The 14,650-nt window shown below is 55.8% G+C and overlaps 1 protein-coding gene across 1 annotated transcript in view; it reads right to left on the minus strand.

Annotated features, from left to right (window-relative positions):
• Positions 1-4,860: 4,860 nt before the first annotated feature.
• Positions 4,861-14,650, minus strand: part of LOC144250288 (cell adhesion molecule CEACAM5-like) — a 35,040-nt gene continuing 25,250 nt past the window's right edge. Inside the window, 9 exon segments of the mRNA XM_077792801.1 lie at positions 4,861-4,926; positions 5,194-5,235; positions 5,621-5,699; positions 7,102-7,222; positions 7,861-8,127; positions 10,563-10,838; positions 12,128-12,352; positions 12,355-12,381; positions 12,868-13,146. Coding sequence (XP_077648927.1) covers positions 4,861-4,926; positions 5,194-5,235; positions 5,621-5,699; positions 7,102-7,222; positions 7,861-8,127; positions 10,563-10,838; positions 12,128-12,352; positions 12,355-12,381; positions 12,868-13,146 — 1,382 coding nt within the window.

Genomic DNA, 14,650 nt, shown 5'->3' on the forward strand with positions numbered 1-14,650 from the left:
GTGGGACCTGGTGTCTCATAGGACCTTAGGCCAAGAATAATGGGCCTGTCAGTTCACAGAGCATTTACTGACTCAGTTCCAGTCCTGAGGACTGTCCACCTTCACTTGATTAATGATTAATGATTCTCAAGAGCTGTATAAACCTAAATGCCTGATGACCACCACTTTACAGCAAAAAATGTTCAACAGAGTTGAGTAACTGATAGGAGGGGCCAAAGGAGGGTCATAATTCATTGTCAGCTGAGGGTGTCACTCTTGGTAGAAATAAAAGGGTTTAGAGTGATTCACCCCGGCACCCTCCTGTCTGACGGCATCAATGCTGAGGGTGCTGTGGTCCCGCAGCTGCCTGCCCTCTGTGACCTGCAGACTCTGGCTACGAAGATCCACCCGGTGAAGATCCCAGTGTCATCTGAGAGGCAGGCCCCGACCAGACTGCAGTTTTGTGTTGGTGGCATGAGTGGAGGGTTCCCTGGCCCCCACTGCTGCTCTGTCCCCTCTGTGGAAGGAGCTCACTGCAGACCCGCTGGGAAGCCGAGGTCCAGGCCAGTCAGCCCTGCTGCCCTGCTCCTCTCTGAGCTCAGCCTCCTCCCAGGGCAGGAGCACTTTCCTGGGGCACAGGGCTGGGGGCGTGGTCTCTGTGGAGGAACCTCTCTGTCCCCTCCCTCTCAGTCCTGCCTCCTGTCCCTTCTGCTTTCCCTGTTGGGTTTCACTACTGCATGCCACACCCTGAGGAGCAAGGCAGGTGGGGACGCTGTCCCCTGAGAGAAGTGGCTCACCCAGCACTGGCCTCAGCTGTGTCCTGGCCTCAGGGCTCTCAGCACCTCACAGGGAGCCCCTGGGGTCCCCAAACCCCTGGGCATATTTCCTTTATGATAGAGAATCCCATTTGGCCAGTCTTCCCCATGTTCTCCAAAGCTTGGGAGGGTGGATTTCCTCCCAGGAGGACAGCTTGGCTCTGGAGCTAGAATGGGCCCCACTGACGTATGACAGGTCCAGGGACCTCCCTCCATCTCTGGTGTCACCAGCCCAGCCTCAGAGACCCAGACTCTAGTGTCTCAGAGGAAGCTTCAGGGTCTGGGTGTGCAGGGGCAGGTGACGTGTGCTGGGAAGGGAGGTTGTGGCAGTGGGAGGCAGTGACCCTGGGCTCTGCTGCCCTTGGGGAGAGATTTCAGGGAGAGCTTTTCTCTCCATTTGTTGGTGCAGCTGTGGCTCAGGCCTGCCCATGTCCTCTGTTGGTGGCCTCTGTCCTCTGCCTGGATGGTTCTCTTGTGGTCACCCTGCCTTTTCCCATGGGTGATGCCAGGAAGGAGGGGACTACACAGGGACCCATGGCCAAGCAGGGTTCTCCAGGACCAGAAAGGAGTGTGGGGACAGCGGGCATGTGGGAGGGAGCCCAGGGGCTGAGGTGGAACACAGGCGACATCTCCACCTCCATCTCCAGCCAAAGCCATGCTCCTGTCACACAGAATCACACTACGTTGAGTGGTGGCTGTGAGTCCCAGTGTCACTTCAGGAAGTCATGAGAAGACCCGTGGCCAGTGTCAGGACTGTAGTAGGGAAGCTGACCAGGGTCCAAATGGTGAGAGCTGGCCCTGAAACCTGGGCCCAGTTGGCCCTGACCTCAGCCTGTAGGGTGGGTCCTGTTCAATGCAGGTCCCAGGCTGCCTGGGTGAGTCTAGGGAGAGGACAGGAGTTCACCTGAGGACTGCTGCTCAGAGTGGGGAGATTTTTGCACCCAGGGATGGTCAGCCTTAGAAGAGGCCATCTGTCCCAGGGTCTCAAAGGAAGGACATGGGAGGTATCTGTTAGGTTGGTGGCAGCGACTTGGTGGCGACTTAGTGGCAACTTAGAACAAAGCAGCCCGCGCCTGAAAAGAACATCTATCAGATGCTGGCAGAAACGCCTGTCAATCAGCCAGATCTCCTGACTAACGCCTGTCAATCAGCAGGACCCCCTGGCCAATCCTGGAGTTCAGCCAACTCCCCTGACCAACTCCAAGGGGGCAAGGGACCCTAGAGACACCTTTTCCAGTCCCAAGCCCTTCAGTTCCTGCTGTAAGCCCCATAAAAGTCCAGTCCGGTCGAGCTTCCACGCAGTTTCTCCTCAGGCCCTTCCCCAGTCCCCTCTGTGGGTCTGATCGATTTCTGCCCGGAAGTGATATCTCAATAAAGCCTGTTCAGCGGCCCTTTTAAATCTGCCTCCTTTGGCCGCTGCCTGCCTTGTCTGATCTGACAGTATCTCTTGAAGAAGATCATGAGCAAGATGGTGCACTGTTAGGAATCCGTGGGACGCCCTTGCCTTCTGACTTTTGGTTGGAGTTGTTCTCTGTTTATTTCCCTTCTGAGAGTCGAAGGCAGGTGGGAGGCTTCTCCTGTGTGCCTAGTCCCACAAATGACCAACCTGAGCACAGGTGACCCCTGCAGACGACGTGATGAGCACCCAAGGCTGGCAGTGAGCAGGGAGGGGCTAGGAGGGCTGTCCCCTCTCTGTGCAGGTCAGGGAGGTGGAGGGGAGCAGGAGGCTGAGGAGTGTGGCTGAGGCGGGGCACAGGCAGGTTTGGGTTCCCTGGGCAGGGGTGGAGGGGACCCCAGGCCACAATGCAAAAGCAGCACCTGCTGTCACAGGGAGAGAGCAGAAAGGAGGTCGCTATTCAGGCTGCAGCTGGCCTGGGGTGGTAAGTAGCCTGGGAGTGGCCTTTGGACCGATGGTGAGGCCAGGTGTGTTGCATGTGTCTGTCCCTTTCAGAGTTTGAGGAGGGATGGGGCCCAGTGTTTCCTTGACAGTGGGATTTCCTAGTGGCTGCTGCAGCCACAGTACATCTCCCTGGGGAGGAGCAATAGGGACCTGAAGCTGTGGTCTGGAAAAAGGCTGGTGGTTAGAGGCAGCCTGTGGGGCCCGCTGCCCTCAGGGAGGGAGGAGAGGGACTAGGGTGCTGCTGCATGCTGAAGCCTCATCTGTCCCACCTGGTGAGTCTGCTCAGACACCTGCTGTGGGTGAGGATGTCAGAGCTGAGTGATTGTCACTGATCTGAAGCTGGCATGTGTGGGAGCAGGTGTTCAGGAGCCCAGAGCACAGTCACCTGTTGAGGGAGGGTCTCGGGGGCTGAGCAGGTTCATGTGGTAGGAATGGGAAGGACTGCTGGAGAGCCAGCACCTCAGCTCTGCCTGTTGTGACCTTAGGCTGGGTCTAGGGAGAAACAGTGGCTGCAGGGACAGGGTACAGAGGACCCTGGGGACTGCTCAGATGCAGAAGGTGAGGAGGACTCCACTCCATCCTAGTCAGGGAGGCTCCCCTGAGCTCACAGGTGACCCTTCCCCTGGGCAGCCTGGGTGGTGTGAGTGTGACACTGCAGGGACTGGACCTGAGTCCCTGGAGGGCCAGGGTGGCTCTACAGGAGCAGGGTACCTCCTTGGATGGGATGAGATGGGAAGGAGGAAGACGGGTGCCATGCTTGGCTTGGAGGGGCTCAGCTTGACCCAGGTTCCCAGGGGCTCATGTGTGGCTCAGGGAGCAGGATGCTGTGCGCGAAGGTGCTTCAGCTGGTGCGGTTCCCAGGACAGGACCTAGGGAAAGAGTTAGTGAAAGTTCCCACCAGGTTTGAAGATGCAACAGCAACCTGAGTCTTAAGGTTCCTTTGACTGTGGGCACAGCCTCTGGAGCCTCCATAAAGAATGCAGCTGCAAGGACACCTGAGATCGCTGTTGGAGCCACTGTGTTGGAGACAGGCTCTGGCAGCTGCCCAAGGAAACCAAGGCAAGTCACCGTGTGAGACCTGATGCTATGTTCACACAGGACGAGCCTCACTAGAGCTGAGACAGGGGGGAATCTCCGAGGGTCTCTTCCGACTTCTCATCTCAGGACAGAAAACTCTCAGGCATCAGCAGAGCGTCCCTGAGCTTTAGTACATGGACCTCTGATTTCCAGGAATGTAGTGGCCTGATCCACGTGACCTACCTGAGAAGGTCACCCTTCCCGGCCCTCACTGGAGTCAGAGCAGTAGCCCAGTTGTGTGGAGGAGGCTGCAGTGGACATCCTGGGCCCCAGGTCAGGGAGGAGATCCTCTGCCCCATCACCATGGAGCCCCATGTGGGGAGCCCTGAGCCTCTGCCCTGGGTGCTGGAGTGTGGAGAGGAGGCTGGTCCCAGAGAGACCAGGCAGGGCAGAGTGGAAGGTGATGGGAGGGCAGGGCTGCAACCTCCGGCAGGGCCTGAGGCCCTTGTTCAGGGCCTGAGTCTGGGTCTAGCCCTGTCCTCTCATTACTCTGACAGTCACTGTCCATGTCCCAGGAGAGGTGAAGATGTCCTGAGTACTGGGCTTTGGGCAGAGAACAATCAATGGCCACAGCCAGCCACCATGGGTCCCTGGAGCGTGAGGGCCACTGAGTGCTCTGCTGGCTGCAGGGCCTTGGGACCCTCACCCTTCCCTGTGGACAGACCCGACCTTTGCCCTGGTCCCACCTCCCAGCTCCTGTCTCCCAGGAAGAGAAACCCTGTGGGAACAACTTGGAGACCACGATTCCCCTGAGTGACACAGGAGAGAGCTGACCTGGAACCTGAGGGGAGTGTCTGCCAGGAGACGTTCCCACAGGAACCAAGAGCGAAGGAGGGAAGGGGGTCTTTATTCAGCGCCTTTCCAGGTGACCTATAGGGGCCCTTCCCTCTCCCTGGAGCCCCTGTCCTGGGCACAGGCAGCCTGGTTCTTGCCATTCAGAGCCCAGGGCAGCCTTTCTGGGTCTCCAAAGCCCATGGGACCCCTCCCCTCCAGGTACCAGAGTCTCCCAGGGCTCTTTTCTCCATTGCCCATGGTGTGGGGTCCTGGGGGACCCTCCCTCCATCAATATGGAGCCTTGTCTGGTGGGAACTAGGAACCCCCAATGGCTGTGTGGTCGACCCGGCAGTAGATGTCCACGTCAGGGTTTAGTAATTCCTGAAAAAGAACAAAGAGGCTCTGACCCTGTGTCCTTCTGAGAACTGGATTCAGGGACTCCTAGGCCCTGGTCCACCTGGGACTGCTCTGTGCCTGTGCCCGGCTGGGCTCAGTTGTTCCTGTTTCCAGGTCCCTTCCTCCTGTGCTCACCACCCCCTGATCCTGTTTTGACTACTCTTTCCTGAAAACTCAAGAAGGTTCAGCTAGTGTCAGCTACATAGTCTGGTCTGTGGACAGTGGACCAGAATATTCATCTCCCACACTCACCTGGTAGATGGGAACGGCAGTTTTGTGGCCAGTAACAGGAGCCTGGGCAGGGGAGAAAGAGTGGACATCAGGGTCAGTGAGGGAGGCTCATCAAGGCTGAGACTCCCGTGAGCAGGTTCTGGGTGGTGCCTGGAAGGTTCTGGTCTCTGACAGGCCAGAGCTTACTCCCTGTGTCTGCTTTAGCCCTTTCTTCCCAGGAGTTACCAGCTCTGGGTCCTGAGCACCAGCCTCCACTTCTGCACAGTCACCCCAGTTTCTGTCCAGACTGTGGTCCCCATCATTAACCCAGGGCCACTGATAGAAGCTCCCAGCACCCACTCTGCACCAGGACTCCCCTGAGATGGCAGGAAGTAGGGTGGACTGAGGACAGAGTGATGGTGGTCCTGTCCCTAAGAGTGGCCAAGTCTCTGGCCAGGGCCAGGCTAACCTTGTCCTGGTCCAACATGAGTGGGGGTGTCTGTGCTGTGTGGGGGTTGACAGTGCCCCTAGGCTGCAGATCTAGTCCCCTGTGTAGAGATAGCTGGGGGGACTTACCAGGGAGGTGGAGCTGTCAGAGGGACCTTGGCCTGGGGACAGAGACAGAGTTAAAGGAGGGGGTGGTGAGGCCTGGGCCCCTGCAGCAGGAGGAGATGGGGTCCTCCGCTTTCAGAGGGTCAGAGGAGACAGCATGTCCTGGGAGAGACCCTGTGTCCCTGTTAGGGGTCCAGGGAGCCAGGGAGCCTAAGGAGGTGACTAGATGCCAAAAGTGTGGCCAGGTGGGTCCCCTGTCCTGAGTGTTTGATGACAGGGCTCCTGAGGCCCAGGGGAAGGACTTGACCTAAGGAGTGGTTGACTGCAAGAGTGACACTGTGGGGCAGGCCTAGGGCTCCCAGCCACCCACAGGCTGAAGGGGCACTCACTGGCTGTTGATGCTGGGGTGCGGTGCTCTCTGAGGCCTTGCTGGACACCAGCCCTAGGGAAGGTCAGGCTTACTCATGAGGGTGCAGAGAGAGGTCAAGGACGGGGTCAGATAGGGGATGAGGAGGACACCCCATTTCCAAGGAGGGTGTGAAACCTTTCCTTCTCCATCAGGTCCGGGTACAAGGGGGCCGAGAAGGGAGCTGAGGAAAGGCCTTACGTGGCCCCTTCTGCCCAGGGACAGAGGTGAGTGTCCCTTCCAGATGCAGACTCAAGAGGATTTGGCTGACTGACCCCAGAAAGGGACTGCGGAATTAGGATGAATTAAAGCAGGAGGGTTTGACTGAGTGGAAGGGTCCAAGCCGTGTGGAGAGGGGGAAGCAGGGTCACCATGTGGGCAGGGCACTGCAGCAGCCTCTTGCATCTTGACAATCCCTGACCTCAGTGACCCTGCTGGGGCCAGGAGTTGATGAAACATGACAGTGGCCTTGTCCTGTCTCCACCCACGTGGCCAGGAGGCAAAGGACATCCCAAGACACACTATCCTGGCTGGGCCCCAGGACTCCCACCTCACATATCAGGGGTGTGGGTGACCATAAAGCTATGGGAGCTGACCCCTCCAGCCTCTCAAGGCCCCTCCAAGTGACTGAGTGACCTGGGACAGGACACCCCTGAGATACACAGCCTCACCCTCATTTCGGGTGGTGGAGATAGACTGTAGGAGGTGCTGGGTTTGACACTAACTCTGTCACAGGAAGTGTCCCAGGTTTGCTGTGTGAGGGAAGGAGGACAGTGCTGTGGGGAAGGTCCCTAGTGACCAGCACACAGAGGAGGGAGCTGTTGAGGCAGCAGCCCAGGGCCAGCAGAGGGTGAGAGAGGATCTGGGGGCTCATGAGAGGATGGTGTCCTCGGGAAGTGGGGAGGTGGGGGTCAGGCCAGAGTCTGAGGACGGGCCTCCTTCCCTCAGGCCTGGGGTCACCTGGGTGGGATCAGGGGGGGAAGCCTGGGTACCTTCCAGTTCTTGTGTGGAGCAGGAGACACCCCAGAGCAGCCACCAGAGCCACCCCGACCAGGACCCCAGTCACGATGCCAGCCACGGCCCCCACAGGGAGGCCTGGGGTCCTCTCTGCTGCTGAAAGAGAAGAGAAAGGGCTGAAGGTCAGGTCTTCAGGGGAACCAGCTGGGCCCTGCAGGGGGCCACAGAGGGTGGAAGGAAATGGCACCAAGGTCCCAGTGCAGTTTGTCATGTCGTCACCATGTCCTCCGGACTCTCTGCTTCTGGCGATTTCTTCACGTTTGGTTGTGAAACCTGCATGTGCTCTAGCCTGACCCTCTCCACATGCAGCTGGGCCACATCCTGCTCCTGCTCCTGTAAAGGTCTCTTCCTCTTCTCTTTTATGTTAATATATTTTTTAGATGTTGAAGGACCTTGATTTTATTCATTTGTTTGTTTGATGCTGAGAATTGAACCCAGGTTCTCACACAGGCCGGGCAAGTGCTCTACCACTGAGCCCCACCCCACCCCCTCTTCCTCTTTTCTTCCTTCCATCTCAGGACAGTGTCAGCGGGCAGCCCTCACAGACTGTCTAGCCCAGGCCTAGCCTCGGGTCAGATCAGAACCAAGGTGACATCAAGGCACCTAATTTCTGGGTAGTCAACCACATTCTCTCCAGGCTCTGGCATCTACCCCATGCTCATGGCTGGTGCCGTATGATGGCCCTTGACAGTGAAATATGTGAGGGAAGCTCTGGGTTGGACGGGGCCACTCACAGATCACAGCCAGTCTGTAGCGGTCACTCTTGGTGGAACTGGCGGGGTTGGAGGCCTCACACTGATACTCCCCGGCATCCTCCTGTCTGACGGGGTCTATGCGGAGGGTCCTGTGGTCCGGGGACAGCTGCATCCTGTCTGTGAGCTGCAGAGTCTGGCTGTTGAGGATCCACGTGATGGAGAGTCCAGGGCCACCTGAGAGGCAGGTCAGGGCCACAGAGTGTGGTTCTGTGTTGGTGGCTCTGAGGGAGGGCTGGGCCACAAGCCCTGTGGAAAAGCAGCAGGGGGCTGACCGACAGTGGGCCTGAGGCCTGGGGCCCTGTCTGTCCTGAGAGACGTCTGTCTGTTCTCAGGGCCACATGATGTGGGTGAGGGGTCCAGAGGATGAGCTGGATGGTTGAGGCCATGGACAGTGGTTGAGGACCCAAAATAAGATGCCCTTGTTATGATCTTGGTCCTGAAAGGGTTCAAGTCTGTTCTGGGAAACTACAAAATATACTGCAATACGTTGACCTTGGACGACCCAGCAACCTCCTCAGGTTCCTCATGTTAAAATAGGAACTTGCTGAACCTCCCTCTGACCCTAGATGACCTCAGGGAGACCCCAGATTGCTCCCCTTGATATCTCTCTGGGATCCAGATAGGAAACCTCCTCTCAGGCCCCAGGTCCAGCCACCTCATTATCAAGTGGGTTTTCCCGTGGACTCTTGTGTCTTATCTTCCAGAACTTCTGTGCTGGTCTTGGTGCATCTTGTGCTTCTCTAACAGAGCACCTGAGACTGGGTGGTGTGTAAAGAAGAGAGATCTCCTGCTCACTGTTCTGGAGCCCGGGAAGTTCAAGATCTAGGGGCCCCATGTGAAGAGGGCTGCTTGCTGCATCTTAACAGCAGGGGGCTCCCCATGGTGAGAGAGCATGTGGGAGAGAAGAAGGGGAAGGGGCCACACATGCCCCTTATCAGAAAGCCACTTCTGCAGGACCTGGTCCCTTCTGTGACAGCAGCCTTGTTCCTTTCACAGGGACCTACGTCCTTCCCTGGGGCCACACCTCAGATCCCTGGGAGTTCAGTTCCCACTACATGCTTTTGGGGTCACATTCACACCACAGCAGTGACTCTATAAAAGTTTGGTTGGTGATTTCTGGAACCTCTGCCGTTCATGTTGGGGAAGGAGGGATTATCAGCCTGTCCACCTTGGACCCAGGCAGGACTTGCATGGAGTAGAGCAGTTCAGGGATCACTAGGGAGTGAGGACGCCCAGCCCAGTCCTGATGGCTTAGATGGCTGGATTCACATGTAAAGGATTTCTCAGTTAACCCAGGGTTGATACTCTGGTCCTGGGCGGCTGTGTGAGGGGGAGGCCTGGGCACTCTGTTGAGGGAGGGTATTTGGTTGTAAAGTAAAAGTTGATTATCCTCCATTTGTTCTCACTCCCATACCACACTGTCCCCTCCAGGCTGCCAGTGCCCTGAGCCAATGACTGGTCTCTGGTGCACAGATGCCTAATAGGCCCTCAGCATGCAGAGCACAGGGCTCTGGCTACAGAGTGACATGCACCACTGACCTCCCACCCATGGTCTGTGTGACCTGATTCAGCAACAGTGTTCCCTGTGCCTCAGTTTCCCTTTATTGGATACATGGGAAGTGGTGACTGGTTCACCATGTTGTCTCTAAGTTAACCTTGAAATACTCACAGTAACCTGACCTTGGTTTAGAGGAGCTGCCCCCAAAGAAAAAGCCCCTTCTCTGATCTGCCTCCCAGTGAGAGGCCCTGGGCTGGTCCCGGGAGGACCAGGAGCTCCAGGGGCATCTCTTTCCTCTGTTCCTCCCCTTGGGGACATGGACCTTCCTGTGGAGCCTCATAGAAGTCCATCAGGGCACCTGATTTGCCTGAGGCTCCTGTCCCTCTGCTCACCACACCTAGTCCTGGGGAAGATGATGACCTGGAAAGATACCCCTGAGCTTTCTGTCCCCCTTCATCAGCTCCAGGTCACTGAGAGTTTCCTGTTGGTGAGCTTCTCTTCTGGGTTCTGTTCCCATCAGGTTCCATTGAAGCCTGTGTCCCCTGTGAGGGTTGTGTCCTCCCCAGGGGGCACCAGCAAGACTCTGCTCCACCTCTTACCTCCCACCCTCTTTCAGGGAATTGTCCCCTCTTACCTGCCAGCAGGATCCCCTTCCAGGAGATGCCCCTCTGCAGGGACAGGCTGAGGGGGTCCCTGCTGCTGCCCTGTCCTCCTCTGTGGAAGGAGCTTCAGCTGCAGACCTGAGGTGGTCCTTCCTCAGAGACCTTAGCCAGTGCTCAGGGCCCCAGTGAGTTGTGTAAGGTGGCCCACAAGGTGGCCCTGACCCTCTGCAGAGTTTGGGTGTCACCATTCAGATGACAATGTAAAGAAAGTGCAGCCCCTCCTTCTGACCTCAGATCACCCAGAGTGACCCCTGAGGGTCCCTGGACATCTCTATAGGACCTGTCCAGCAAGCTCATCCTCAGGTGGAACAATTTTTCCATCCACTCTCGAGCAACCTCATTCTAGTACTTTCTGTGCCTCTAGAAGGTCAGGCTCTCAGGCAGGAAGTAGCTTTACATTCAGGGGCAAAGTGTATAGTTTTCATTAAATAATATTCTTTCCCCTGTGACTTTTCTCCATTTTGTACACCACTGATAAAGAAATCCCCCCAGTAAGATGTGGGGGGCAGAGGGTCACTCACCTATCACAGTCAGCGTGATGGGGTTGCTCTTTAGGGAAAAGATTGGGTTGGAGACTTGACACTGATACTCTCCCTCATCCGTCTTCTGGACTGGGTTTATGGTCAGGATGCTGTTGTTTAGGGACAGCTGCATCCTGTCTGTGAGTTGCAGAATCTTGTTATTGAAGAGCCACTGGATGGAGATTTCAGTGTCATTTGGGACGCAGGTCAGCTGCACAGAGTCCCCTTCTGCCACCGTGGTGTTGCTGGCTGTGAGGTGGGGCGGTGTCACTGGTTCTGTGGACAAAAAGGAGGGGACAACTGAGGTGGTCCTTCCTCAGAGACTTTAGTCAGTACTCAGGGCCCACAGTGAGTTGTGTAAGGTGGCCCAGAAGGTAGCCCTGACCCTCTGCAGAGTTTGGGTGTCATCGCTCAGGTGACAATGTAAGGAAAGTGCTGCCCCTCCTTCGACGACCTCAGATCACCCTGAGGGTCCCTGGACATCTCTATAGGATCTGTCCAGCAAGCTCATCCTCAGGTGGAACAAACCTCTTTCTAGTACTTTCTGTGCCTCTAGAAGGTAGGGCTCTCAGGAGGAAGTAGCTTTACATTCAGAGGCAAAGTGTATAGTTTTCATTAAATAATCTGTAAGGGAATTAAGATGGTCCAGCCCGTCTTCTTGACCTTAGTGTCTGGAGAAATTCCAATCTGTAGGATTTGTCAGTTTGAAGAGGACTTTATTTCCTGGCCTGTGGATTAAATATCCCAGTGAAAGGAACCTGTGGGGATGAAGGTCACAGTGTTGACCAACCCCGGCACCTTGTCCTCTGTGCAAACACATGCTCTTGGCACCGCCCTGCCCGGTCTCGAAGGGACTCTGCAGATGAGGCTCCTGACCCTCCAGGTGTGCGTCTCTGCTATTCTCTGTGGTGCATGACATGGGCTTGTGTTCCCAACCCTATACACCTGGGACTTCAGAGCCAGGACACAACTCAGAAGCATCTGCGCCCAGGCTGACTCTTTCCCTCCCCTGCTCCTGACTTGGGAGGCACCAACTGACCACAGGATTGATCCAGATTCCAGATGGGCCTCCCAGGCCTCTTTCCCACCCACCCCTCCCACCCCAGATGGAGTCAGAGCAGGACAGGAGCAGAGCTGCTCCTCCCCCATCTGAGGGGGCTTTGCTCCTGTCATTTGGGGAAAAAGAGGATGAACGTATTGCAAAGCCATGCAGGTTCCTTGATGCTCACGGAGGAGGTAAAAGAAAGCAGAGAGGTGACAGAAAGGGACAAGTTAGTGATGGAAAGAAGTGACTTGACTTCAAGGACACTCCCCTTCTCTGGGAAGCTCCTTCCACTACCTAGGACTTCCTGGGTCTGGGAGAAGCCCCTCCCCACATTTCAGGCTGGACCCTAGATTGGTCATGAGAAGTCAGAAGCAAGAGGAGAGTCTCTGGGATGGAGCTGGAGGCTCAGGCAAGGACAAGATTTGCTTGTGCCAGGCTAGGAAGGAACTTCTTCCAAGCTGTTTCCAGAAAAATCAAGACTCCACCCAGCACTTGATACTGTGCTCCAAGGTCCACTTACCAGAGACGGTAATGTTCTTGGTTGTGGTCCTATTGAGGTTAGTGACAGAGTTATGGGCGACACACACATAGGATCCACTATTATTTGTAGAGAGGTTGGGGACTGAGAGCTCTTGGGTGGATTCCGGGGGCCTCCCATTGAAAGACCAAGAGAACTGAGCAGCCGGGTTAGAGTCTGCGTGGCAGGAGAGGTTGAGATTTGTCCCGGAATGGAAATGTGAGTCTGGGGGTTTATGATGGGGGCATCCGGGCCATCTGGACAAACAGAATAAAGCCACCGGGAAAGGGAAGTTCCTAGACTGTAGAAGACCACAATATAACTACTGATCCATGTCACAACCTTGTTTATTTTGAAAGTTGCAACTAGGCTGGGGAGTACAGTGGTACAGCACCTGCCCAGCATGCATGAGGCCCTGGGTTCAAATCCCAGCAACATACACACTCACAGAAAGTCTCAACCAAACCCCCTTTGTTCACTGAAATTAGTCTGTGACATTCCCCTGCTTCTCTGTCCCAGGTGGCTGACCCCAGGCCTCCCCAGGGAACCACAACCCCTCCCCTCCTATTCATGGCCCAAGGCTGGGCCTGCCTGGGTGTACCTGAGGCAAATGTCACAGCCAGTCCAGGTGCCCAGGAGAGAGGGTCTGTGAACTTGGACCCGAGAGGGACTAAGTGGCCCAGCCTCTGGCCCTGTGTGTTTGAGTTCACAGCCAGGGTAATGGAGGAATAGAAGTTACTCACAGGAAATATTCAGGGTGAGTGGGTCACTGCGGTTGGCACTCACTGGGTTCTGGGTTTCACACTCATAGGGTCCTGTGTCATCCCTTGTGACATTGAATAAAGTGAGAGTCCTGTTGTTGTTGGACAGCTTCAGCCTGTCACCATCTGGGATCATCTGATTGTTTATCTTCCACAGGTAGGTCGCATAATTAACCTCAGGTTCACACATTAATGCTAGAGAGTCCTCACCCTCCATGGGTTGGGAGTTGTTGATTGTGATGTTGGGTTTGGGTAATTTCTCTGTGCAGACAACAAAGAGAGGATTGCCCTGTGGTACCTGTGATCCCTGTAAAAGCATCTTTCCACCTGAGCTGGCCTCTCACCTCCCACCAACCTGAGTCCTGAAGAACCAGGCAGAGTGGGTATCCTGGGCAGATGCAGGAGGATCTGAGGGATCAGAGGAGGTGGGGCCCCCTGGGCTGTGTGTGGGAGAAGCACAGAGTTTCTCACAGGTGCACTTAATTGCAGAGTTTGGTCCTGGACAGACCCAGGACTGGGAGTTAGCAACCCCGTGTCTCTCCTGGTCCTCGCTGGCCCTGACTGGCCTTGAGACCCAGAGTCCCTCCAGCTGCATGGACTCCAGGACTCGGCCCACGTGTGTGTCCTCTGAGCCTTTGGTTCTCAAGGCCATCCTAGAGGTGGGTCATGATGGGACACCCCATTGTGCTTAAACCCCAAGAAGACCCCACAGCCTGATGTGAGAATGGGGTGTGTGAACAGAAATCCCACACAGGAGACCAGGGGGTATTCAGTTTGGTGGTCAGGCTGGGGCCACAAGGGGGACAGTCCTGCTCAGGTGTTTCCTGGTGACTGACAGGAGCCAGTGACACCTGAAAGGCAAAGCATGAGTCCAAAGAATGCTCTAGGGTGAGGGGGACAGACAAGGTTTAGAGCAGAATCATGTTCCTGTCCTTGGTCTTTACATCCCTCTCCCCCTGCAGAGAGCAGGTGAGGCATGTGGAATGGTCCTGAGAGACCAGTGGATGGTTCCAAACACATCAGCACTAAGAGGTGGAAGAGGGGACCAGGACCTTGCTGAAAATACGGCCCTCATGGGCTTGTGTGTGGCAGACCTGGGGTAGAAATGGGGGATGGTAAAGTTTTCCATGTGGAAAAATAGTTTTAATACCCAGGATCTAAGACTCCTTTATGAAAGAAATATTTCTCTAAGGAGCACAGTGTCTTAGACTGAGCTCTGAAGTCCTGAGGGGTCACATTATGACCCAAGGCACATGCTAAGGTCAGTTTGAAACCAGCAGCCTCCTGAGTAAGGAGAGACCTGTGGGTCCTGGTGGAGGACTGAGTGGTCAGAGGGGACATCTGAGGGTCTCTGTTATGTAAAATGGGGCACAACACCAAACTCAGAGAAGTATTATTGATCATGTTAATCAATCTAGAAGTCTATGTTCCCAATTGCTATGGAGACTCAGCAAAGTGGGGAAGCACCTGACACAGGCCTGTGGAATGCCTTCTTCCTGTTCTTTTCACCCAGGAAGTGCAGTGAGACCATCAAATTGATCCATATCGGAGCCTAGAGCCTAATGTAAGTGACCGTGGCTGGAGCATCACACCATGTGGGGACAGACCTCCCTTGTGGTGATGGTGTCCTCATGGGGACACAGGCACATATGGAATAGACAGCCCCTGAGACAGCACCGTTCAGTCCAGCTCCCCCTTGGGGAAGGTCCTGGGCGTCACTGGAGGAGCCTGAGCCCCACTTAGGGACCAGGATGGAGCCACCAGT

This window comes from Urocitellus parryii, chromosome 15 (genome assembly GCF_045843805.1).
Source record: "Urocitellus parryii isolate mUroPar1 chromosome 15, mUroPar1.hap1, whole genome shotgun sequence".
Classification (NCBI taxonomy): domain Eukaryota; kingdom Metazoa; phylum Chordata; class Mammalia; order Rodentia; family Sciuridae; genus Urocitellus; species Urocitellus parryii.